The 23,490-nt window shown below is 36.5% G+C and overlaps 3 protein-coding genes across 6 annotated transcripts; 1 reads left to right on the forward strand and 2 right to left on the reverse strand.

Annotated features, from left to right (window-relative positions):
• Positions 1–621: 621 nt before the first annotated feature.
• On the reverse strand, positions 622–9,316 carry l(2)gl (LLGL domain-containing protein l(2)gl). 3 transcript variants are annotated; one of them, XM_064690450.1, is made up of 9 exons: positions 8,973–9,316; positions 7,834–7,962; positions 4,423–5,201; positions 3,180–4,365; positions 3,019–3,124; positions 2,319–2,961; positions 1,790–2,250; positions 1,312–1,420; positions 622–1,255 (listed from the first exon to the last, which is right to left on the reverse strand). In XM_064690450.1, the coding sequence occupies exons 2-9, from the start codon at positions 7,915–7,917 to the stop codon at positions 1,123–1,125; spliced, it is 3,501 nt and encodes a 1,166-aa protein (XP_064546520.1). In that variant the 5' UTR covers positions 7,918–7,962; positions 8,973–9,316; the 3' UTR covers positions 622–1,122. The 3 variants fall into 3 exon arrangements, with proteins under 3 accessions (XP_064546520.1, XP_064546521.1, XP_064546522.1); XM_064690452.1 differs by lacking the exons at positions 622–1,255; positions 1,312–1,420 and adding an exon at positions 1,483–1,593; XM_064690451.1 differs by lacking the exons at positions 7,834–7,962; positions 8,973–9,316.
• Positions 9,317–9,845: 529 nt separating this feature from the next.
• Positions 9,846–13,283, forward strand: mus304 (mutagen-sensitive 304). The gene is made up of 4 exons (XM_064690441.1): positions 9,846–10,544; positions 10,595–12,131; positions 12,186–12,365; positions 12,978–13,283. Exons 1-4 carry the CDS (start codon positions 9,960–9,962, stop codon positions 13,214–13,216), a joined length of 2,541 nt encoding a protein of 846 aa, XP_064546511.1. The 5' UTR covers positions 9,846–9,959; the 3' UTR covers positions 13,217–13,283.
• A 304-nt stretch (positions 13,284–13,587) lies between these two features.
• Zir (Zizimin-related) lies at positions 13,588–23,032 on the reverse strand. 2 transcript variants are annotated; one of them, XM_064690439.1, is made up of 14 exons: positions 22,888–23,032; positions 22,667–22,751; positions 22,434–22,603; positions 20,811–22,378; positions 19,875–20,747; positions 19,227–19,819; positions 17,968–19,164; positions 16,764–17,495; positions 16,521–16,652; positions 16,284–16,464; positions 15,367–15,543; positions 13,870–14,242; positions 13,772–13,810; positions 13,588–13,677 (listed from the first exon to the last, which is right to left on the reverse strand). In XM_064690439.1, exons 1-14 carry the CDS (start codon positions 22,926–22,928, stop codon positions 13,656–13,658), a joined length of 6,183 nt encoding a protein of 2,060 aa, XP_064546509.1. In that variant the 5' UTR covers positions 22,929–23,032; the 3' UTR covers positions 13,588–13,655. The 2 variants fall into 2 exon arrangements, with proteins under 2 accessions (XP_064546509.1, XP_064546510.1); XM_064690440.1 differs by having other exon boundaries at positions 13,597–13,810.
• Between the last annotated feature and the right edge of the window lie 458 nt (positions 23,033–23,490).

Genomic DNA, 23,490 nt, shown 5'->3' on the forward strand with positions numbered 1-23,490 from the left:
ATCAAAATGGCAAGGGGTTACATCACGTTTTTTCTCAAATTCGGGTTCGGTTCGAAAATCGAAACTTTTTTGGTGATTTTTTTCGATCATCTCAGGTAAATATTGTCAGATTTTGAAATCACTACTATTAATCTGCATTCAAACATTTTAAAAATCTGTGGGTTAAAAAAAGTGGTTGACCAAAAACCGATTCGTTTGTAAAGTCAACCTTTTCTGATGATTTTTTGAATATCTTGGCCAAATAGTGTTCGATTTAGGAATTTTATACCATTTTGGACTCGTAAGGACCAGTACTTTCGATTGGCATCAAAAAAATGAAAGTCTAAATTTTGACCAAAACCGATTTTAAAATATTAAATTAAATTTTCATAAATTCAAATTAAATATTTCAAACACTCACCTGAATAACAATTAAATAACTGTTCGTTGATTTGTTCGATAGCTGCACATTGATATAGTTAAATGAGTATTTAAAAATAAATGCAACACTTGTGTAATTTTTTACATATGTTTCTAACACTGAAATTTATAAGCTGATGTATATTATTTTTATAGACCTTTTTTTTAAGGATACATATACATATATTGGGACAGGCAATCGGTGGAACGTACAAAAGCATTTGTAATTATACTTTTAATTTTTTAATACTTTTATAAAATCCGTAATAAAGAATTTTATAACATAAGGCAAATGTGTTTTATATTGTACTATTTGTCGGGTATATATGGTAATGGTATACGCTTATCCACTAGAGATTTTTAGCTATTGTAAATATTGTCATTTTAATATAAAAACATATTAATTTTTTTTAAATAGGTGTAGACAATTTAGGTGTTTCGTCTGCTCACTAGCTTATAGATAACATATTTTAATTACAAAATTTGGTAGAAAAGTGATATGAAAATTCTTTACATTTTTTAAAATGCGACAAATATGTGAAACTCAATTAAAATCGTCAGCTTGTCCAGCTGCGTCTTATGTCATATTTTAGTGTTATGTAATTAATATTTGTATTAATATATAATGAAAATTAGTATATATAGTATATGTCTTCGAACGTGAAGTTAGTTTGTTTTAACGTTTTTATAACCTGTCTTCCGGGGCTGTTTTTATAAATCTGTCTAAAATTGACTTTCCTCATGCGCTGTAGTTTTAGTCTTTGAAGTTTCGTTTTCTCCGTTTGTCTTTTCATGTGATATACTTGTTATGACAGACTTTATGACAACAGAACTAGTGCTCGTTTCCGTGGTATTACTAAAAGCAAATAAGAGTAAGATGAAATTGCAAAAGTAGCGCGATCGTTTACATACCCTTTGGACGCCAAATCGAATAAATTGGGTATATTTATATTAGGTATATCCTTTTTATTGACGCTGGTGGTGGCTTGGTTTGTTTGCGCGCTAAGCACTGACAGACGACCTATCAAATCATATTAAGAAAATGTTAATCTAATGTGTTTATAAAGATGTAAAAATATGTAATTTGGATCATATTACAAAGGTCATGCAAAAGGTAGTTTATTGTCTTGTGCCATTATAACTAAAATCGTTAAAATAATATTTAATATGTTTGCGAATTTTACTGCCGTTAACCTAGAAACAAAGGTAAATAAGTAAGTAACATGTGCGGTAAAAATGAACGTAATAAATTGATTATTATTGCATAATGACAAATAGTGTATATGAGTAAGCCACGGGGTGTTGTACAGAACATTGAAAAATATGGAGAGTAATTATTGTTAAGAACATATGTGCATTGTAAATGGTTCACACGAAGGTATTTACTTACCGACAGTTTCCTCGGTAGTTGTTGAGCATAGCGTTGTGGTAGTGGTATTTAAGTGATCACGCACAGAGTCGACAGTTATGTCACCTATAGAGCTGGTGATTGTCTCATTGGCTCGATTAGGTGAATTACCGCTGTTTAAGCCATTAGTTAGTGGAAGGCTATTGTTTTCAATGCTAAGCTCTAGCGCCTTGGCGCGTTGCTTGGCAATTGGTGGGTTGGGTATGGTTGCACTGGTACCGTTTTCGACACTATCATCGTTTGAATCAACTTCTTTATAGCTATTATCGTCTTCGTTGGTGGCCATTGTGGATTCGTTCCCTTCGGTCTCTAAAGGTTCGACCGTAACCATTCCAGTTGGCTGTACGACCCGGAAGGTGGCCAAAGCAATGCGTTGCAATTCTGAAGACGACATCATATACAATGCCTCGCCACTATTGGTAAAGCAAAGCGATGAAATACCACTACAAGCGAAATATGAATTAATATGTAAAGGCGGTAATACTTAGGCTATAATATATTTCATACGAACTTGATATCTTCACGCCTCACTGCAGCTGCATTTAATTGGCGCTTTAGCTCTGGCACTGATAACACCATGATGTCGCCCATGTTAGTCAAACAAATTAATGCCATCTCATGATAAATTTCACTATTGCAAGCTGCCGATGCTAGACTTGTATTTGCCGCTCCATCGCCACCATCATTTGATCTCGTAGATTTTGAAGGGCTGCCTCCGGTAAGACTTTGCAGAAGCTCATGTGAGACACGACAGCTAAATGAGCCAAAGTGGATGCGCCGTATACGGGCTCCTTCATGAGCCGTAAGCTTATATTTGTTTATAGGCTTTAATTGTGGTAGCGAAAAAACCTTAAACTGTTCCTCAGAAGCAATTAAGACACGATGCGGCGGTGTACCATTTTCGCCATAATTTAACTGGTCAACAGGACAACCACTTTGGTCAAATATAGAAATGCCTATCACAGGCGCACGATGCTTTAGCTGAATTTCCTTGGCCAGTTGTGCAGAAATGCGACGTGGAGACTGCGGCGTAGCATTACCACTAGCAGGTGGTCCAGTGGTGGCTGCAGTTTGTGCGGGCGGCAAGTGTAAAAGAAACACCGAAACGGTACTGGCGTTCGTTGCAGACCACAAGGTGGGGGAGGTTATATTAACTGCAAAGGGAAACGATAAGACTGGTTCAAAGCGTTAAAAATTATTATAATACACACCATTGGTTATATAGGTTTTAGCAAAGAGCAAGCAACGCACCATAGAACCCAAACCATCGTCTGTGCATCGCGCCTCTATTTGTCTCTCAACAGGTCGCGCTTCCAGCTGTATAAAAAAATATTATGTAATTATTGGCAACAATGTAAACATTGGGACTTACTGTAGTTGGCACCTGATTGCTGGGATTGTTACGAGTTGATCTGCCTTTGCGCAGCTTTCGGAATGATTCGCGAAGCGATTTCTTAAACGATTTGCGTCGTGAAAGCTGCTCGCCGGCACCAGTCAAATCGTTAGGATTCAATGTACAGCGGTGAAATACAGGCACAAAGTTTTTAAAGTCAAACAACACTAAGCCGTGCGCAGTGCCTCCGGAGACTAACCCCCAGTTGGCTTCTAACGCGAGACACGTAATACTAGCTGGTGGAAGTACTTGTAACACGCCGGTTATGTTGACGCCATTTTCACTAATTGGCAAAGCATCTTCTTCTAATAAATTTGGACGGACGTTCAGTTGATCATGACCTTTCCACACAAAACCATCGCGATCGCTAACCAAGTTCATGGAACTAAACTTTAACGTAACGTGCTCTATGGAGTCTCCGTCAAAATCTGCTATGACAATTTGTCCAGCGGTGCCACCAACAATCAAATGACCTGTTTTGGGACACAATGCAATTTTTTTTACTGCTAACCGAGGATCGTCGGAATATGGATCAAATAGACCGGATTTACGAAAAGGTGGTTCACTCTCATCAAGTTCAGTGCATTCAATTGCAGATGTTTCATCGTGATTTTCATGACCAAAAATATTTGCTGTTTTAAAATTATATATCGGTTTTAAGAGAACTCCAGAACAATCCCAGAACTTAACGGAGCCGTCTTCATGGCCAGTTAAAAGTATTTCGTACTCCTTTGCTGTTTCATTTTCATCGCTCTGTGCGACTCCTTCTGGTAGTACACCACCTGTTACGGGCCAGTCAATACTACTGAACTCGACGTCCTGTTCATCACCGGCGCGTAAAATACGCGTATACACTGACTGCGTGACTTGAGAGGCTAGGTAGTTACATGTCACCGCTGAGGCATGTACCGAATGCAGATAAGGCGCTTTAACGGCTGGAACTTTCGCATCAGTGAGATCATATGCGCAAAACTCTTCCTCAAGCAATACAACAAGCACCTGCACATCGTCGCTTTCTTCCTTGTATGTTACAAAGAAATCAATTACTTTGGACGTAAAATCAAGGCAGACTTTTTTGCCATCGCTGGCATGCACCGAAACACAGTTGTGATCACCGTAGGCCGAACGCGGCATTCCTCCAGAAAACACGATTACATCATTGACACTAAGACGAAAAAAAAGGTTGTTAAAACAGTAGACTTTAAGTAAACCAAGAACTTACCTCCGCTTGCCCTTATAAAGCCGATTAATACTTTTGCATGGATCTGGCCCATAAGGAACATAGTTAACATTTTGAGGTGGCTCCCCGCTTGCGATCAGCCAACTAGCATATGAGCCGTCTGCGTGATACCAAGTGAATTCTGTGCCAGTACTATTGACATACAGACCAACACTTTGGCCATGCCCGGGTGCGATGTAGGCACGTTCTACAGACGACGTGTCCACATCCCATAGTACACAAAGTCCGCGATTGTAAGCAATAAGTAGTTTATTGAGTGCGTTTGGCAGCTGGCGTATTGACTCAATAGCTCCTGGATTGAGCTTGTAAGTCGGTGGCACTTGTTCTAACACCACATCATGATAAATAACGGGTTCACGTATGGTAAAAGATTTTAAATCGAACTGATATATGTTGCCACCTTCGGTCCCTATCCATACAACATCTTTACTTAGCGAGCAGCATAATGAGGATACTTTTTTCAATTTTCCATCAAAAGGAAGTGTTTTAATAGGCACTAGTGTAACACCAACAGGCTCCCACAATATAAGTTGATTAGCTGCAGTTAACGAGAGAAGGCGACCACTGCCATAAACCCATTCAAGTAGTTGAACGTTCAATTCCGACGCCGAGTTATTGACTAAAGTATGTTGGGCATATAGCTCTACGCCTGGTTGACCGAATACTTTTATAGCTCCAGTTTGTGTTCCAATAGCCATAAGCTTTGATACTGGATCATACGCCAACGCAGAGGGCTTGTGTGGGAAACCATGTTGTGCGGTCTGCAAATTTATAACGAATTAAAAAAAAATTAATAAACATCGACAAATAGACGAAACACTATTAGATTAGGGGTAATTCTCTAAAATTTGTTCACATAACTTAAAATTGAAGGGAAACATTTGGCGAGCTCATATTTTCTGTAGTTTGCTTACCGAAGTTATCAATATTCTTGTGATTTTCCGTCTGTAGTTTCTTAATTTCAACCATTTAATTGCCATTTAATATTAATAATTTTGATTAGTAGAAGGATAATTTTACAGGTTACACACCTGAAGCGGGTACGATTAAAAAACCTTGACAACTTACACTCCCAATATGTGTTCTATATTTACAAATTTAGGTCATTTTATATTGTTGTATAAGGCTTTATGATTCAGCTTGATAAGATTGTAACTTACAATCAGACTACGAAAGTAAACTTGACCAAAATAAGTTTTCTGTATATAAATTGTTTAATTATAATAACGATAATAACTATTCATTCCAACTAGCAATATACCCTATCCAAAGTTCCGAGCTGCGGTAAAATACACTCGAAGCAAGCTGCGCAAATTAGACAGCGGCTGTGCTTCTTCTTCCGTCGGCCTCAAACTACTGAAAATGTATTATTGATTAACTTCTGTGTTTATTCTTGGATCATTATGAAATGGACAGGGCTTCAGGGTGGATTTAAAATGTGTGTATGTATGTAAAAAGTGCAACGCTACATTTCATATGAACATAAATTAAATTGGTTTTTCTTCCAAATTTGGTCGGAACAAGGCAAGAAAACAAAAAAGTTTAATAAATGTAATCTTTGCATTCTGTAACAAAACATATATACTGCATTTGGTGTCTCCAGCTCTTATAGTTTTCGAAATGTATTTGAAACCTTTGACACCTGAATCAGCTGCCATATGAGTTTTTAAGTCTTTAACTAAGAACATACACACTGTCGAATGGAAGATGCTTCCTTCTTCATGTGCACAAAACATTATACCGCCTCTCTTACTTAGATTCATTTTACAGGGTGTAATAGGGTAAAAGAATTTAATAAAGTTACGACCCCATTACAGGTGCAGCATTTTACACAATCGCGGTGACTGTGTTTTGAAATCTTATCAGTAAGAAATACTACGCCTATCAGTACCCGCAAACTATACTCGATATATTTCACCGTTTATGTAGAATACATAAATATTTTTTTCGACCAACCCATTTGTTCGGTTTGTACATAAAACAAACTAAGTTTATCTTATCTACTGTATACGGGCTGTGCCGACTGCATGAATTTTTTTTTGCCAGACTGCGTTATGAACACAAAATTATTATTTTGGGCTGATGAGTATAACTTTTTGTATGTGTGTTTTGCTGATAAAATATAAATATTTGAGTCTATAAAATATAACATATAGACTTTTAAAGTGTTTTGAAATTATTTCGGTTTCATTCTAAAAGTTATAATTATACTAGGATAATATGCTAATACAGCTGGAATTTTAATGGGGGTAGAAAGAAGGTATAAAGAAGTAAAAGTTATTTTAAAGAATTTATACTTATAGCTGATCATTAATATATAAAACACAGCGCATCGTATCTGTTGAAGTCAAATTTCTTTCTTTTAAAGAGCGGTAAAAGCACCGATAATGAAATATGATCTTTCATTTAGAAATACGGAAGATACGTGATATAATTTTCAAGTAATTCGAAACCGTTAGTCGATTACTCATATTGAGGCTTTACGCAATGTATATGTTTTACGGCTCAAATAATTTTTTTTAATACTGTAACGCAACAAGGTGACGTAGTCTTGGTGATGTCATTGAATCAAACGTCGCAACCAGCTACAACTAGGTGATGGCGTTGGCATTGAGCGGCACGTGCATTTCTCAGCATTTTCTTAAGGCGAGTTTCTGAACGTTTTTTTGTTGTCGTTTTCTTAATGCACAGCTAAGCTCTTAGCAACTGTTAAATAAATGAATATCATAAACTTATAATTATATACTCATCTTCAAGCTGTATCTAAAAAAACCTCAATATATGACAACTTAGGATAATTTACCAAATTTGGTGTTTGTTGCTCAAATTCTTTGAAAATGATGTTTAAAACCCTTTTATTTCAAAACCGACTTTAATCAATATTTTAAAAATGGGATAAGATTAATAAAGAATAAGGATAAGCTCGTTCTGCGTATGTTAGAGGCAAAGACGCATAAGAGCATAATAAAACTTGTTATTGCCAACAAAAATTGTTTATAAAACGTTCAGTTTAATGATATAGTTTAGTCAATAGCATTATCGAGTTTATATTTATTTTACGTAGTTTATCAGTCGGGCCAATTCTGCATGAAATACATGACCGGTAATGTACTCGTACTTACTGTTTGCACTCATATCATATCTTACCACAAACTGCAAACAGGGCAAATCCATATTGACGGTAACTTTAATGAATAATAAAATCTCTTCGTTCCGAATCAAAAATTTAAGGTGATATTCTACCTTTTAAATTCGGATTATATTGTCGCAGACATAGTAGTACACCTTAATCACTTATATTTTTTTCACATAAGGAGTCAATTTTAGTTTTTTGCTAAAATCCTACAGCTTGACTTAAGACAGATATATATATATATGTATGTAAATACATACCTTACGATATGCAAAGAGCTCCTTCTGTAGTCGCTGTCGTTCAGCTGTTGGCTGTTGACCCTTTCCACGTATAAACTTCAACATAATTGTATTTTTTTTTTATGGATTTAGGTTTGTCGATTTACGAGTCTGCAAAATGCAAAAATATATAATTATATATATATATATAAAATTTTGTAGTTTAATAAAGTGTTTCTTTAAAATAATTAGATCATATGACTCAAATTTCCTAATATTGATAGAACAGCGGCCAAATTAAACATAATTATGGATTAGTCAAACTGATGAAACTTATAGAAATTTTTTTAATTTTTGCATAAAAAACTCACAAGCCTGGGAAGATAGAAAAAACTATGTAAATATTCAAATAGCAAAAGAAAATGGTACCTCAAACCGCAACATGACCTCGACTTACCTAACTTGTTAAACAAGTTGTGCTCAGTTTAAAAACGTAAGCCTGATATTTCATGTAGGCGTAAAGGAGCTGCTTGAAGCTATACATATGTGTACATTGAAAAAAAAAGTACAATCTACTGCATAGAAGCATATCACAAAATTAGAAAACCTATGGTGAGATCATTTTTCCAGCGTCATGAATGTGTGTTTGACAAGAATGTATTAATATGGCTTTAACTGAGTAAATGAATGACTTTTACAACGATTCAATAAATAATGTTAATGAACTCCCTACTCAGCACAATGGACGAATAGAAGAAAACTTCTTTGTATAACATAAACCTATACATACGTATATTTATGAAAGTATTAGTTTACTACTAGCCAGTTTGTATAGTGTGCGTGACAGCAAGCCATCACGCATTCGAATACACTAACAAAGCACTCGTGTTTTTGTTGGCATTTGTTAGGCGACGCCCGAACATAAATTAGCATTAATTGTTTTAAAAATGTTGCTTACTGTATGCTTATAGAATTTTAGTAAATTGTATTACACGATCTACAATAACAAAATGCACATTGATGTAAAATTTTTTTTTATTTTTATTAGAATACAAGAGACACGCAATTTTCACGGAAATTATCAGAATGTACTTCTGCGAGAGAACACATATGTATACATACTTATGAACGCTACATCGGCTGAGTCATAGATATATTGGTACATAAATAATTAAACGTACTTTTTTAAATCACAATTTTGCATAAATACTGCTGTGTGTACAGGAATGTATTTTAATTTTTTTGTTGCTTTAAATTGCGCCTGTAGAGTTGCTACCACTAATCATTTGCAGTTGCGCGGTGGCGGCCGTATAGCTCCTGCTTTCATATATTTTTCTCACATTCGAGTCTGTGCGCTTGCGAACTGGCTCAAAAAAATGTTTGTTGTGGCACAGTTACCCTAAATCAAGTCAATTATATTTATAGCGGATTATTTAGAACTTATTTAACGCGTTTGGAACGGACTTATCTTTATTTCGGCACTTCGAAAAATAGTGGTCGACGCGTTCATACCGAATCCTCTCTTCAACTGTGTAAGGCTTACACAGTAAGCATCGAAAAGAAACAGACAATATATCGATATACCGCCAGGGCTGGACAGTTGACTGTAAATTACGTTGAATGTCGATTCATTACCGCAAATGAACTAATCAAACTAATCGATAATGTTAGTCTACTGTTAAGAATCTTTAAAACCCTTCTGAATCGATTTGAAGTAATCTCATGTGAAAACTTGAGCAAATTTTATAAATATTTGTTCGGTATCGCAATTATTAATTTAGAACATTTTAAATTGTCGGATAAATGATGCTTCTTTAGTGGGCACATCCTTTTCTTCTTCTTAAAGTCCAATCAGTTTAAAAGCTGAGTCAGTTCGCTCATATTGTTGAATCCGACGTTCATTTGTTGCTTATGGTTGACACTAATAATTGAATTACCGATAACTATTTTCTTTTATTCGTAGAAACTATTATAACATTGCTCTCTCAGTGGGTATAAATAAAAACCATTATTTGAATTAATTTGTATCCTATTAAACTTGTTTTTATTGATCATTTCATCGGCCAAAACAAAACATATTTACCGCCTAGTTCAGTGAGCAGCAATTTTTTGTTCGTTCATTGAAGAGCAATCATATCATTGGATTGTATTTGTGTACACCTTTAAAAATGGCCAAGCGGCTCGGTCCAATGGATAAGTTTGGGCATGCTAAAAAGATTAAATTGGACGTAAGCGTTAATCGCAGGCGGATCAGCGCGAACACTTCTAAAATATGGGAATTCTGGGCGAGTGACGACGACGATGACGTTTTGTTAGCTACTCAACAAGCAGAAGAAAAGCAGCGGCAAACTGATCGCGTGCAAAGTAGTGAGAGCCAAGTTGCCTTTAATGAATTTGTGGCTGAAGCTCATGGCAGTACGAGTACTCAGGAAATATTTGCAAATGAGCTGCTAGGGATCGATCTCCCTTCGGGCTTGAGTGTGGAAGAAATATTTGGGACTGATGAAACTTTTGTTTTCTTACCCGATGCTGGACGTGGGCAAAAAACAGCTTTAGGAGAGGTTGAAACAGGTACTGCAAACAAATGGACGGACGGTTCCTCAAATCTGGCAACGGAAACTAGACGTCAACTGGCACAAGAGCGCCAACTAAAATTTTTAATGGAACGTGTTGATGTGCTTAAAAAGGAGAATGCAAAATTGCAGAAAGACCTGTCGGATAGCAACAACCAAGCCAGCGCTAAGGATGGCGAGGTGAGTAGGTATAACATTATTTCAAACTTTAACTTATACATATTCCAAAGGTGGGTTTACTCCGCAACGAACTCCGACAAGCACGTAAACTGCTTCAAGCTAGCAAGATGGACAAGCTTACAATGGCTGAAGAAGGAGAAAAGGACTACAATGAAAAAGTTGCAAAAGCTTTTAAGCAAATGTTAGCAAAAGACGCAGAATTGAAAATTACAAATGTAGAGTTTTCCAAGCTTAAAATTAGGAATGCTACAAATAACGAGCGAAACACATTCAAAGAAAATTCAGAGCCGTCAGTCACCGATGCCGACGAATGCAGGAGTTTGCTTCGAATAGAAAATTTATCTATCGGAAGCCCTTTTGCAAAACAAAGTTCCACGAAGGTAAAAGGCCATATCTACGAGTATACGAAAGATACACGCGGTCAAAAAAAGCAACGTACTTTTTTTGAAGTCGAGTTAAAGCAACTGCTTCTTGATTACGCTCAAATACAGTCTGAGCCTGAATCTGTCGAAGCAATAACTGGCCGCATATTTATGTCTGTGGGTAGAGTCCTAACCGAGTTTTGGTCCTATACCCAAAGCTTGGAGTTACCACAAAACTGTATGCTATATCCCTATCATCATTTTGATCTACAATCAGATCAATGTACAACTATGCGCTTTTCATTGATTCAGTCTGGCGCTTTATACGACATGGAACAGGCAGTCCTTGTGCGTCGCTATATTGGCACGTTGGCGATGATTTGCCAGAAACAAAGCAGCATATCGCAAACATTGCTAACAAAACAGTATGGTAAATACTGGGTATTGCAGATACTAATTGAGGCGATTACCAATTTAAGTTACTCTTTCGAGGTGTTCGGTCATTTTGGTGTTCTTGAAGCCACTGCAGTGTTTCTGCACAGTTTGTTAAGCCATGTTAGCCAAGTAAATCAAGATACATATGGATTTCAACTTGAATTACTCTTTAATTTACTAAAACAATTGGTTTTCACTCGCCCAAGCCCATGGGTTTTTCGTGAGCTCAGTGCATGCATGTTATTATGCGCACGAAAGAGCCAACTTATGGCAAGAATGTGTGTTAATAGTCCAAGTAATTGCTTTGTATCAGATCGCGTTCGTTCGTTTTACCGTTTTGCTCCCAAGTCGTGTTTAATACAGGTATACGCAGGGCTGCTCGAGGTGTGCTTTTGCAGCGATCTGCCTATCCAACCTAGTCACTTCAAGCTTTTGCTTGCGATATGCGAGAATCATGTGCGCTTTGTTTACCAATGCTTCACAGCAACACCTGAATTCATACTGAAAATGGTTTTATTTCAATCATTTACTGATGACGAAAAGGAAGACAACGAGGACATGTTTTCTAAAGTCGTCGGATTGAATTCTGATGTAACGATTAATAATACTACAGAAACTTTTCATGGGTCAGCGCATAACCCAACCAACATGTCCAAGATTTCTTCAATTCCTGTGCAGGACAAGGTTTCACAAGAAATTCAATGCGAATGCTATGTAAAACTTTGTCTAAGCGTTGTTACAATCGTTTATCAAATGATGTATCAGTGGATGCTTCAAGACAAAAAGTCAGGTAAGTGAATAATAAATGTACCAAATGCACTATATATTTTAAATGTTTATGCAGATATCTTACAAGTTGGAGAAATCTCACAGATTTCATTGCATTTATTTACACTTATCTTTCGTGAATATTACCTCACCTGCATTTTCCGAGACTCTGAAGAAACAACAAAACATTATCTATATTTATTGTGTAACTGGTGGCAGAGTCAGGCGCAGCTGTTGAATTTCCAGGACGTACATTGTAAGTATAATTTGGTACGCAATTATATAATCTGTATTCATAAGCCAATTGAATAAAAATCCTTAAGCCAATTAAGTAATTCTTATCTGTCCGTCTGTGCAAAAAATCTACGATATCATTTTATTAATTACAAAGTACATTATTGAAATGTTAAAATAATGCGCATCAAATATATCATTTTCTGTTGTGATAAGCAAAAATAGGTCAAGGATCCGTTTTGGGACAAACACGTACATAATACCACATATAAGTATATTATTGCTAGAAAATGAGCCATTTCCAATGTATCTAATATTGGGAAATCTCTAAGCGCACTTATTATATAACTGAGTTTGAAGCCGATCCGATGGTAAAGAAATAAGTTGCATGCAAGCGTTTTCCGCTACGCTGAAACACGTATTCAAATCGGTCAAAACTCTCAGAAACAACACCCACCAAATCTTTAATTTCTATTTACACCACGGAGGGATGGCACCTCTTAAATAAATTTGACAAATAGTTATATATATAGAGATTGTTATTTAATAATTTACGTTTGTAAAATATTTGCAGGATAATTAAAGTTGATGCTTGCCGAAGTGCTATGTTTCATCTAACTTTTTATATTTTCAGTACGCTTTTTGAAACAATTGCAGGACTTGCAGTTTATGTTAAAGCCTTTACACCAAGAAGCAAACCATACAAATCCAAATGACGACTTGGCCGAGTGGACACGAATTGTGAGCAATGCAGACGAAAATGTACCAGAATATGTTCAGAAAAGTGATCCATTGAATTCAGAAACTCTTTTCTCATTTAGTACTAGTGACTTCTTCAATGGCGTGAAAACGATAGCTTATAATTTTGAATAAGTTAATAATAATTTGGTCTATACTTATGTAATTGTATATACTAACAGCTTTATTTATACAAATTAGTTCAATAAAAACTATATCAAAATTCGGAAAAAATCATATTGATTGATTTCGCGTTTGATATATAAATTCATAAAAACCTAAATGGATTCAGTATACCAATATTTAGTAAAACTGTGAATCGGACAATATAATAAATAATTAATTATGTATATTATGTTATATTTATAATTAAAAAATTATCAGTACTTCATTGCGTAGGACTATAATTATAATTACGAATATGGCAATATTCTAAATGGATAATATGATAATTATTTTGATATATTTATAGCCATAGAAGTATGCATTTATAGAATATTATATTATAAATATATTATGTATAAATGTAATTGTGTTGAATTTAAATCGCTTTGGATATTGTGTGCATAAAAACTTACTTAAAATAATCCGACACACTAGGCATGTAAAAAATGTGTAAAAATTGGGTTATTAAAGATCAAATTATTTTCATTGTAATTAATATAAATTAATTTGGAGCGTATAAGTTACCATTTTAATGGTGTGCTTTTATTTTGATAAGCATTGGCTCTGCAAATAGTAAACCATATTTAAATTTCAATTAATTTTGTAGTTTAATTTCAACTTACTTTATAACACCTTGTGTTTGTACTGAAGTAAGTGTGATAAGCGGCGTTAGACGTTCCACAAAGCGCTCATAGTTACGTTCAAGTTCCCGCTGATAATCTTTTTGATCCGATAATATCAGATTTCTATTCTTCTTTAAAGCATCCGCACACCGTTTCGAAAATTCGCGAAAACACAATCGTAATTTATTTTGGTGCTTCGTTGGTATGGTCGCGCCATCGGATAAGTTTGACAGAAATACACTAGCCATTTCCATTGGACCTTGGTTGACGGTAGTACCAATGCAGCCCTGTAAAACCATTTGCAATATTTTTGGGTCGGCTGGCTCTTGATTGGTAGCTGCAGCTAATTCCAGTGTTTTCTTTTGGATGTCCTCTATGATTGGATACATTAAAAAAAATGTTAATAATAATTGATTTAAACCTTTTCTTGGTGGAGAGCTTCGTATTCCATTTGAAATATGTTCCATATTTATTTTTTTTTATTCTTCTTAAAGCATATTCTATATCTCTATATATATAAAACTGTTTGTCCTGACTGACTGACTGAATGACTGACTGACAGAATGACTGACCGAATGACTGACTGATTGGTGATCAACGCACAGCCGTTGAACCGTAAGAGCTAGGAAGCTTAAAAGATTGTATGAACCTTTTTATACCCTTGCAGAGGGTATTAAAATTTTGTCGTGAAATGTATAACGCATAGAAGGAGACACCTCCGACCCCATAAAGTATATATATTCTTGATCAGTATCAACAGTCGAGTCGATATAGCCATGTCCGTTTGTCGGTCGAAAAGTAGGTTCTTGTATGAAAAACATTTTTGTTTATAAAGATATCTTGATTAAACTCGGCATTTATTTGTTTTACTATGCTCCTCATATATATGCAGATCGGACCACTATATTATATAGCTGCCATGCACACATATGTACATACATACATACATATTTACATACATACATATGTACATACAGACATGCAGACATATATATGTACACACGCATCACATACATATAAACGACATACATACATATAAAACAACATCAAAAACAATAAAAATAAACAACAACAAAAAAGACCAAAAAAAATACTACACTACTAGCTAAGCATAAAAAACTGCAGACCCTACTTGAATTCTTGAGAATCGAGGAGTAGAGCACCTGGTAAAAATTCGTTTTATTTAAATTTGCAGCAGAGCGTCAAATATGCTTGGTCTGCGTTTGGTATTAGAAAACAAACATGCATGCACACATATACATACATACATGCATGCATACACTAACACACAGACGCACACACACACATATAATATTTATATGCCTTCGTACAAAATACCAAAGAGACTTCTGTGTCACACCCAAATGTAATGTTCCATTTTAATATACGTATATATATATATATATCAAAGTTATTTTGTTTAAGCCCATGGAAAATATTTTTTTTAATAAGATGAAGTCACTCTACTATTTAGGTGAACTTATTTTAATTACTTACCTATTGCCACTTCAATCGGCTCCAATTGAAATTGCGCTCTACTGATTACTTGGATACGAGTTTTAACGTAAGGGAAGTGGTTAGCTGTTGTTAAAATTGTTTTTCGTTTACATTGCTCATGTAATTCTCCGTGAGCTTTTCCGCTTTTAGTGAAAGGTGTTGCAAATATAAAACGTTCTAAGGGAGAAAGGATAAATTAATTAAATGAAATTAAACTCAAGGGAAGTGGTTAGCTGTTGGTAAAATTGATTATCGATTACATTGCTCATGTAATTGTGCATAAGCCTTTCCGCTTTTTGTGAAAGGTGTTGCAAATATTAAACATTCTAAGGGCAAAAGTAGAATTTAGTGGTATGATTTTAAATTCCGTCAGTATACTTGCATGGTAAAATACATTCATACACCCAAAGCGAGCATGTTTCATTTTAGGCAGCCCCACAGTTTGGTAGCTTCTGCGTTTGTTACCTTATGACTTTATATTTGTAGGTCGAATAAGATGGTGTTTGTGAGTATTCCAAATCAATAAAATCTCAAACTGCGTTTTATAATTTTGTTACAAATGAGAATGTGGAGGTGCTTGTAGGGAAGGTACCCAAAACCTAAATTAGAAAAGGAGCTTATGCGCTTGAAAGTAATAAGATTGATATGTAAGCAGACGAATATGGTCTAATCAACTGTGCTGCTGATGTTGCTCAACAATTAGTGTACTATTTTGCGTTTGCATACATCCGAATACAAAGCATACCCACTTCACCAATATTGCACACAAAAACACAATTTCAAACAAAAAATAATTATTTCTTACGGAAACAGACAAACGGACGAGTCTTAATCAAGAAAGCTTATTGGTTTGTCCAAAAACAAACATGCATGTAGCTGAGAATAAAAAAAAAAAACAAAAGATAAAAATGACATACTTATATTAAAATTTCGCTCAAAGTAAGTCTCACGATGACGCATTTCATAGGTTTCGAAGTAGGGTTCGACATAAGTGATTTGTATATACGCCTTTTCTGGATCCAATGTGTTTGTATCAAAATTATTTGAGTCCTTAATAATATGCACCGATTCAGGACCAAACCTATCCGCATAGAAGTTCTAAATGAGATAATGATTAAATGGTATAAAATTTCATCATATCAATATTAGAGTACCTGAAGTCGGCTAAATATTTCTGGCAACTTCGTTAATGTGGGTTCTTTGTAAATGAATTCTTGCTGGTCCAGATCTCCAAATTTGGCACCATAGAAACCAACGCGAAAATACGTTCCAAACACCCTTTTACCCTATAAAAAGTAAGAATGTAGCAGTGTATGATTTGATCGACGATTAAGTTCTGACTGAAATTTTGTATATCAGACTTGCATACCGGCAGGAGTTTTGCATTTCGCACTTACCTGTAACTGTGCAATTCGATTAAACGCTTCTTGCAGCTTGCCATGAATTTTGCCGAGCTTGTGAAACTCACGGTTCGCCTCACAGATAGGAACTAATACTTTATATACTTCGTTCATAGCTTCATACATTCCTGCCACTTGAAAAGAATTAGAAGCCTCTTCGAGCAATGCTTTTAATCCAGTCTCAGTAAAGTGGTTGCCCAGACAGATGCCGTCCTCACCTGGACTAAGAACATCATCCGATACCGCAGACTCCATAAACGTATTTGGTGAAATGCGCTGAAAACTTACCGCACCGACTGGCAAATGTGTTTGGGATTCCAGCATACTAAGGTATTCTGCAACTAGGGCAGCACCATGTATATAACACATGGCCGCCTCGGTGTGATTAGCGCGTTCACGGTGCTTTTTAGCCATGTTTTCTAGCCATGTTAGCCGTAAGTCTGGATTGTTTTGATAGCCTTTTGCTATGCGGTTCATTAGGTCAAGTAACATTTCTGGGTCCTCCTGGTATTCTTTCATTTTGACAGTATCTGAGAGGATCATATGCAGATTGAACAGTAAATCTTGCACTTGTTCTGGAAAAGAAGTTTCCTGCAAGTCTGCATCGGACTCGGCGTAGACTAAAATTGTTTTTAACGCACGACGAAGCGACTGTTCGCTAAAAGATGCACTAGTCCCCACTAGAGAGCTTAGTGACATAGTTACCTGCATTTTGACGCGTGCGAAGTTCTAAAATGGAAGATGTGGATACATATACTTCTGTTCATAAAAAAAGGTATTTACCCGCTTTGTCTGAGCCAAGATTTTTCTCTATGTCTCAGCAACTATTATACTCAACTGATTTTCCGCCCATCTGAAAATTAAACTTAGCCCATATTTCTTTAAAAGCTCATTCCATTGGTGAAGTACATTTAAAATGTGATTTGAAATAGATAATTGAAATGGAATATGAATTAGCCCGATATAAAACAAAAAAAATCAACACTTTTTTCAACCTATTTCCCAATCATTTTAATGTAGAGTATTGAAGCCGAACGGACAAACATTGAATTTTCCACACCTCCGTCTCAGCGTAAACGTAATTACTGTACAAATTTACGGATTGGTCTGTATTTTAATCAGCAACCAGTCAGTCAGTTAGTCACTCAGCCATGGCAAATAGTTATACATTACTTGGTTTAATTATTATTTATATACTTACATTTCCAATTTCAAAGTTTTGTCTCATTAGCAAGTACAACGATGCAGCTGCCTGTGAACGAATGCCTGGCAATTGTGATGCGCAATGCTTTAACAGTAAGAGGCATAAATCTGCGCATATATCGGTTTCTTCTTCAAACAGAAGATTTGGAAATTTAAAGATCAACGCACGTTGAGAAGCAAATAAATTTTGCAATGCCAGGGTCGATTGATTGCGAGATAAACTATGCAGGAGCACTTTTAGTACTGTCCCTAGAAGATTATGATGTAGATTGGTAGCCACATGAACTATTATTTCTAAGGAATCCAGAATGATAAGTGCAATTTCAGTAGAAAGCGAACCCTCAATAAAATGACTTAATTCGAGTTCTGGTTCGCTTTTTGTAACTGTTTCACTGTACTGCGACCGGTATGGCATGTGTTCCTTGCGCCATCGAAGTTTTTCCGTTGAATTTCGATCTTTGCGACGATTAATCAAATCATAACGTGCCGAATTTGTTCCTCTAATGCATTCTTCTAATTTTTCTTTAACATCAGTTGGCGCTGTTTTACGAAAGCTATGAGTATTAGCCCGTTTTAGAGTGGGCATCCTTTTTTGACCCGAATATTCAAAAGCTTTTAAACATGTGTTAAGTACTTGAAGCATTTGGTGCACACGATGCGGGCTTAAGCCGAGTAGCCAGCGATAAAGTACCGTGCGTTCCAAATTTTTCAGCACCCAAAGGAAACAAGCCAGCAGGTGACGTGTATTCTCTGCGTTCAAGGGAACCTTGTTTTTCGATTGTTCCGCCATGTAAGAGTATACACGACTACCAGAGATAGCATATGCTACTTCTGGGCTTATAGTGGCCGTGGCTATGGTCTGGTGAGGTCCTTGATAATCTTCAAGTTGACCTATCTGCTGCAAGCGATCGTGATCTTGAGCATCTGATAGATATTGATATAGTTGTGAAAAAGTATCCATGACTATCGAAAGCAGCGGTATATAGAGTGAAGCTACTCGCGAGCGTATTTCCGCATCGTACCGTGAGTCATGTGAAGTTAAAAGATTTCGTACGCAGTTAATTGCTTTTCCGTGCACTTGAGGATTGGGCACTTCCATGACAGTGGCCAAATCGCTTAGCACAAGACCGATGAGAAAGTGCTGTTGACGAAATTCAGTACTAAGGTCGGCGTGCAACGCCCGTTCAATGGATCCCTGAGCAAAGAAATGTAAAATCGTAAAATGTAAAGCGAAATTTGAATAGTTATAATACGTACATATGAACTCTGGCTAGTGTTTGATGTAGTGCTGGGAGTTGGGCTGCAAGGCGCTGAGATGGTCGTGTAAGAAGTACCGAAAGGAAAATTTAACGCTACAAAGTGTTCGTGACTGCATACAATTCGGTGAAAGTCCAGTTTATAGTTCATCAAATCAGGTACTAACGCATTTCTTGATGTTAAAAGCTTCGAGTATATTTTAATTAAGCCAAACACAAATCCCCGATCCATAATGCTCAGTAGATCAAAAATCAAAAAGCCTAAACTTGCATTCAATGACTGAGCTAATCTTGGGTCTGTGCTATGGTATTCAATTACTTTGTTAGTTACAACTGCGACAAGCGAGGCTACGTCTTCGTTAAACTGGTGTGGAAACCGCTGTTTACGTGGAGCATTCAAGGTGCCTGAATTATCTAAGTGTTCTACCATAGATTTGACAATAAGCTCAAAGAGAAACCATGAATTACTCATAGCAATATCTGCCACTCTCCCACTGGACAGGGTGTACTGCAAGACGAGCTCTTCGTGTAGCAAACGTATATGACTGGCGTTCGATTCTAGTCCCACACTTGGATGTGGGCCAACTTCAAGAGCTATAAGAAGGTAAACTTAATAAGAGTACTTGATAATAATTTTTTGGTAACCTACCAGCAGTATGAGTGTTTGAATCATTATCATAAATGCTACAGTTTTCCATTGATAAGATGTGGTTGACGCAGTGCTTAGTATTGAAGGGGCGTGGTATTTTGCATTGGAACTGCACATAAGTGGAAAACAAGCTCTGGCGTCCATATTGGTCTACGTCGCTTAGGATGGACAGTTGTGCTGAAACTAAGCACAGCACCTCGAACACAGTCGAGCCCAAAGACATAACTTGGCCTCCTATTTTATGTGTAGTTACCAACAATTCAATAAGCTTGTCCAACACAAGAGGCAGATGCCTAACAAGTGATTCACGACTGGCATGATCTATATCCAGTAGGCACCTTTTTAACTCGGCTTCCATATTACACTCGCCAATGTGAGAAGGAATGTTGCGGGTGTCCAAATATTCGCAGATCAAAAAAAAACGATCAAGATGTGCATCCAAAGTGTGAACTGAAGTCACAGCATCCACATTAATGGAAAATACAGCGCGATGGTTGTCGAGCCATTTTATTCCAGGAAGATGTACATTTGGTGGGATAAAAGAGTAGTTCTCCGGGGGTGTTTCCACCATAACAGGCAGATTGAATTCCCCAACTTTTAGTTTTCCATCCTCCAGAAGTGGTAACCAAGTGTAGCCGATGGGAGTTTCCACTGAAATTTGCAAATCGTGCGGCTTTTTTTGGCATGATACGTGGTAGATGGTGAACAATAAATGATGGTGCTGTTTGATGAAAGCGGGCAGAGCAATCTTAATCTCGTCATAGAATGATGGACACTTGTTATGGTAATTGACACATGTAAATGCTTCAGTCGTAAATTCTGGACACGACGATTTCCCAAAGATGGCATTGACTGCGTCATTAGGTGTTTCTCCTACGTAGTTATTAAAAAAAAAGATTATTTAATTATTTTTTTAATTTGGTATCATTGCCTTACCTGCCATCAACTGTACACGAATGGCAATGTTACGAGCCGAACCGGCACGTGATGAAAAATTTAACTCTTTGGGAGACACAAATAGTAAATTACGATAGCTATAGTGGGGATTATAAATGGGTAGCGGGGGAAATTCCAATATTTCTTTAACTGGGCGTGGTTTGTCGCCATTATGTGGCTCGATTTTGGCCAATTCCGGTGTTAATGCATTCGCAACATCTTCAACACAAGGTGATATTTCCAATTTTATGGATCCCGGAATACATTTATACTTTTTTATAACCGTACTTGGCCTTTTAAGCTCGGGTAAAATTTTATATAAGTCTTCATCTTTCATTTTATCTGCCTCTTGCTTAAAAAAGCTTGGCACAGTTAAAGTAATTGGACGAAAACTCTCAACAACGTTGGCGAAGTCATCTGGTGACCAAGAGCGACGTTTTTCTTTGCGTTCCAATGAGCCCCGCCTTGTTAGTGTACCGCTCATATCGTTAGCTTTTCGTCGCAGCTGATCAAAACTACTAGTTGAAGACTTACGATCTAAGCTATTTGAGCTTGCGGCAGAACCCAAAATAGCACTGCCACTGCTGTTCGAAGAATCTTTCTCACCAACGCAAGAGTCCTTATTTTCAAAGTTGTCCCCATTAAAAACGTTCGTTAAGTATATAGCAGTCCAAGCGAAAGGCATACGATATTTTCCGAGGCGCTCACAATAATCCATTGCATTTGACTTTACTTTCTCTCGGTACTTGTCTTTGTCCTCTTTGAGATAAGGCTCCACAGAATTATTAATGTCACCCTGAAGAACTTTCTCCAGTCGTATAACGAGAAATAAATCATTACTTGGATAGGAAATTTCAAATATAGCTGAGCGACTTTGCGTGCTAACATCGGCACATCGAACATGGGTTGATAACATATGTTTCAGATTGTCCGAATTCATATCAAAGTAAAAATTTTCAGATACTTTTAGTCGCTCTTTTGCATCGTAAATGGCCATTGATGCGAATATAGGCTCTACTTCTAACTCCAACTTTAGTTGCAGACACTTAACTTGTATGCGATGCCCAATATGTTCTACTGGAACATCAGCGGGCACCCTGCGCTCAATAACTTCTTCAGTTTCAATATCCGGATAAAGGGAAAAGAAGGCCTCTTGACGATCCTCCTGCCGCCGCGTGTCATTTAATTGATCAATTTGTTCTGGCGGAACATTATCCAATAAATTTGGAATAAGAGGGTCATTAACAGAGCGTCTTAAATCAAAACTTGCCCAAGAACTGCGAGGAGTTAGCGTATCCGTACAAGAACTAACCGAGGCTAAACTGGCTATAGATTGTCTAGAGCTAGGTGTGCAGCTTTCGCTCTTATCGGTGAATGATTCGTCAAAGGAGGAAAAGTCTTTATCAATCTCGAACTCTTGCTGGTAGGCTGAAGGGCTAATAGTTTCACGATCAATACGCTCTCGTGCACAACACGAGCTTGAGTAATGGCGCTGTGCATATTCTACAACTTTCCAAGGACGCGTATAGCAATGAATGCTTTCCTGTACATGCTTGGGTAAGTCAGAGCTGCAAAATAGAATCAAAATAAATAAATAATATCACTGAAATGGGCGTTGCTTACATATTCCCTTTAGGTATAATGTGATCGACAGTGCGAATCTTTCTCGGAATTGTTTTAACTGACACATCGCCTTGAGGAAAATCCAAAATGTGTTTTAATGGATCCCGGTTAATAATATTGATGTTTTGAATAAGAAATTCTTCATAATCAAGGGGTTCGGTGAGAGAGAGCTAAACGATATTTAACTGTAAATAAATTGTATGCAAACAAATTGAAAGACCAAAAACAATTACCGTAGATGAGCACACTGATATGCAGTTGGTGGTCTTCGACTTCATATGCATAGTAATGTTTTTGCGCACATCAGCGGCTGGTTGCCTGTTGAAAAATTAGGTGTACAAATTTGTTGCTATTAATGGGACCAACAACTATGGAATGATTTTTGTGCCGACAAACGAATTAAAAGGGCGCGGCTATTACAAATGCAGGTTCCTTCAACTTTTTTTGTACGTACTTTGAGACTTTTTGAACAAACGACCTCTGTGCGGTCGACATTTTTGCACACTAATATATAGCAAATATAATACAAATATTTCTTCCCAAATTGAAAATCAAACAATGGGCAAAATGAAAGAAATTATAGAGCTGAGAGTGCACTACCCGATAACTGACCGATAAATTGTGGTGGCTAGCTGATTAACATTTTTTGCCAGGCTGTGGTGTGGTAGTTTTTCAAAATTAATCCCAACCTACTTTGAAACTTAAGTATCTCAACGTTGTTCCATGATATTTGGGTCAAATCACTTACAAATAAATATTAATTTATTAGTCTGAATTGTTTAACAAATTAATCAATTGGGTACGTATTTCAGTATTTTTAAATAATAAAGTGTAAAAGTAAAAACATGAATTGAATTTATAACTGTTCAATATTTTTTGTATCTTTCAACACTAAAGAGGTTGCGGTCATGCCGAGAAGGTAGTGTCCCCTAACTGACCAAAGAAGATTTAAAGAGTTCAGAACGCGTCATTAATACGAATTCCCAGCCAACTGATTAATTCTATGCAATTCGTTCACAATTATCAGAGTCTGTTTAATAAGAAAAATAAAAATAAA

Source organism: Drosophila montana, unplaced genomic scaffold (assembly GCF_035044405.1).
Source record: "Drosophila montana isolate Dmon_TW-CO22-7 unplaced genomic scaffold, ASM3504440v1 contig_3266_1, whole genome shotgun sequence".
Taxonomy (NCBI): Eukaryota; Metazoa; Arthropoda; class Insecta; order Diptera; family Drosophilidae; genus Drosophila; species Drosophila montana.

Bases quoted from the DNA above. Each gene is read 5' to 3' on its own strand.
- mus304 (XM_064690441.1), top strand. From the start codon at position 9,960: ATGGCCAAGCGGCTCGGTCCAATGGATAAGTTTGGGCATGCTAAAAAG. The intron at 12,132-12,185 runs GTAAGTGAATAA...ATGTTTATGCAG, and splicing joins GCTTCAAGACAAAAAGTCAG to ATATCTTACAAGTTGGAGAA. The intron at 12,366-12,977 runs GTAAGTATAATT...TTATATTTTCAG, and splicing joins GAATTTCCAGGACGTACATT to TACGCTTTTTGAAACAATTG.
- Zir (XM_064690439.1), bottom strand. From the start codon at position 22,928: ATGTCGACCGCACAGAGGTCGTTTGTTCAAAAAGTCTCAAA. The intron at 19,820-19,874 runs GTAGGTTACCAA...ACCTTCTTATAG, and splicing joins TTCAAACACTCATACTGCTG to CTCTTGAAGTTGGCCCACAT. The intron at 17,496-17,967 runs GTAAGTATATAA...CTTCCATTTTAG, and splicing joins AAAACTTTGAAATTGGAAAT to AACTTCGCACGCGTCAAAAT.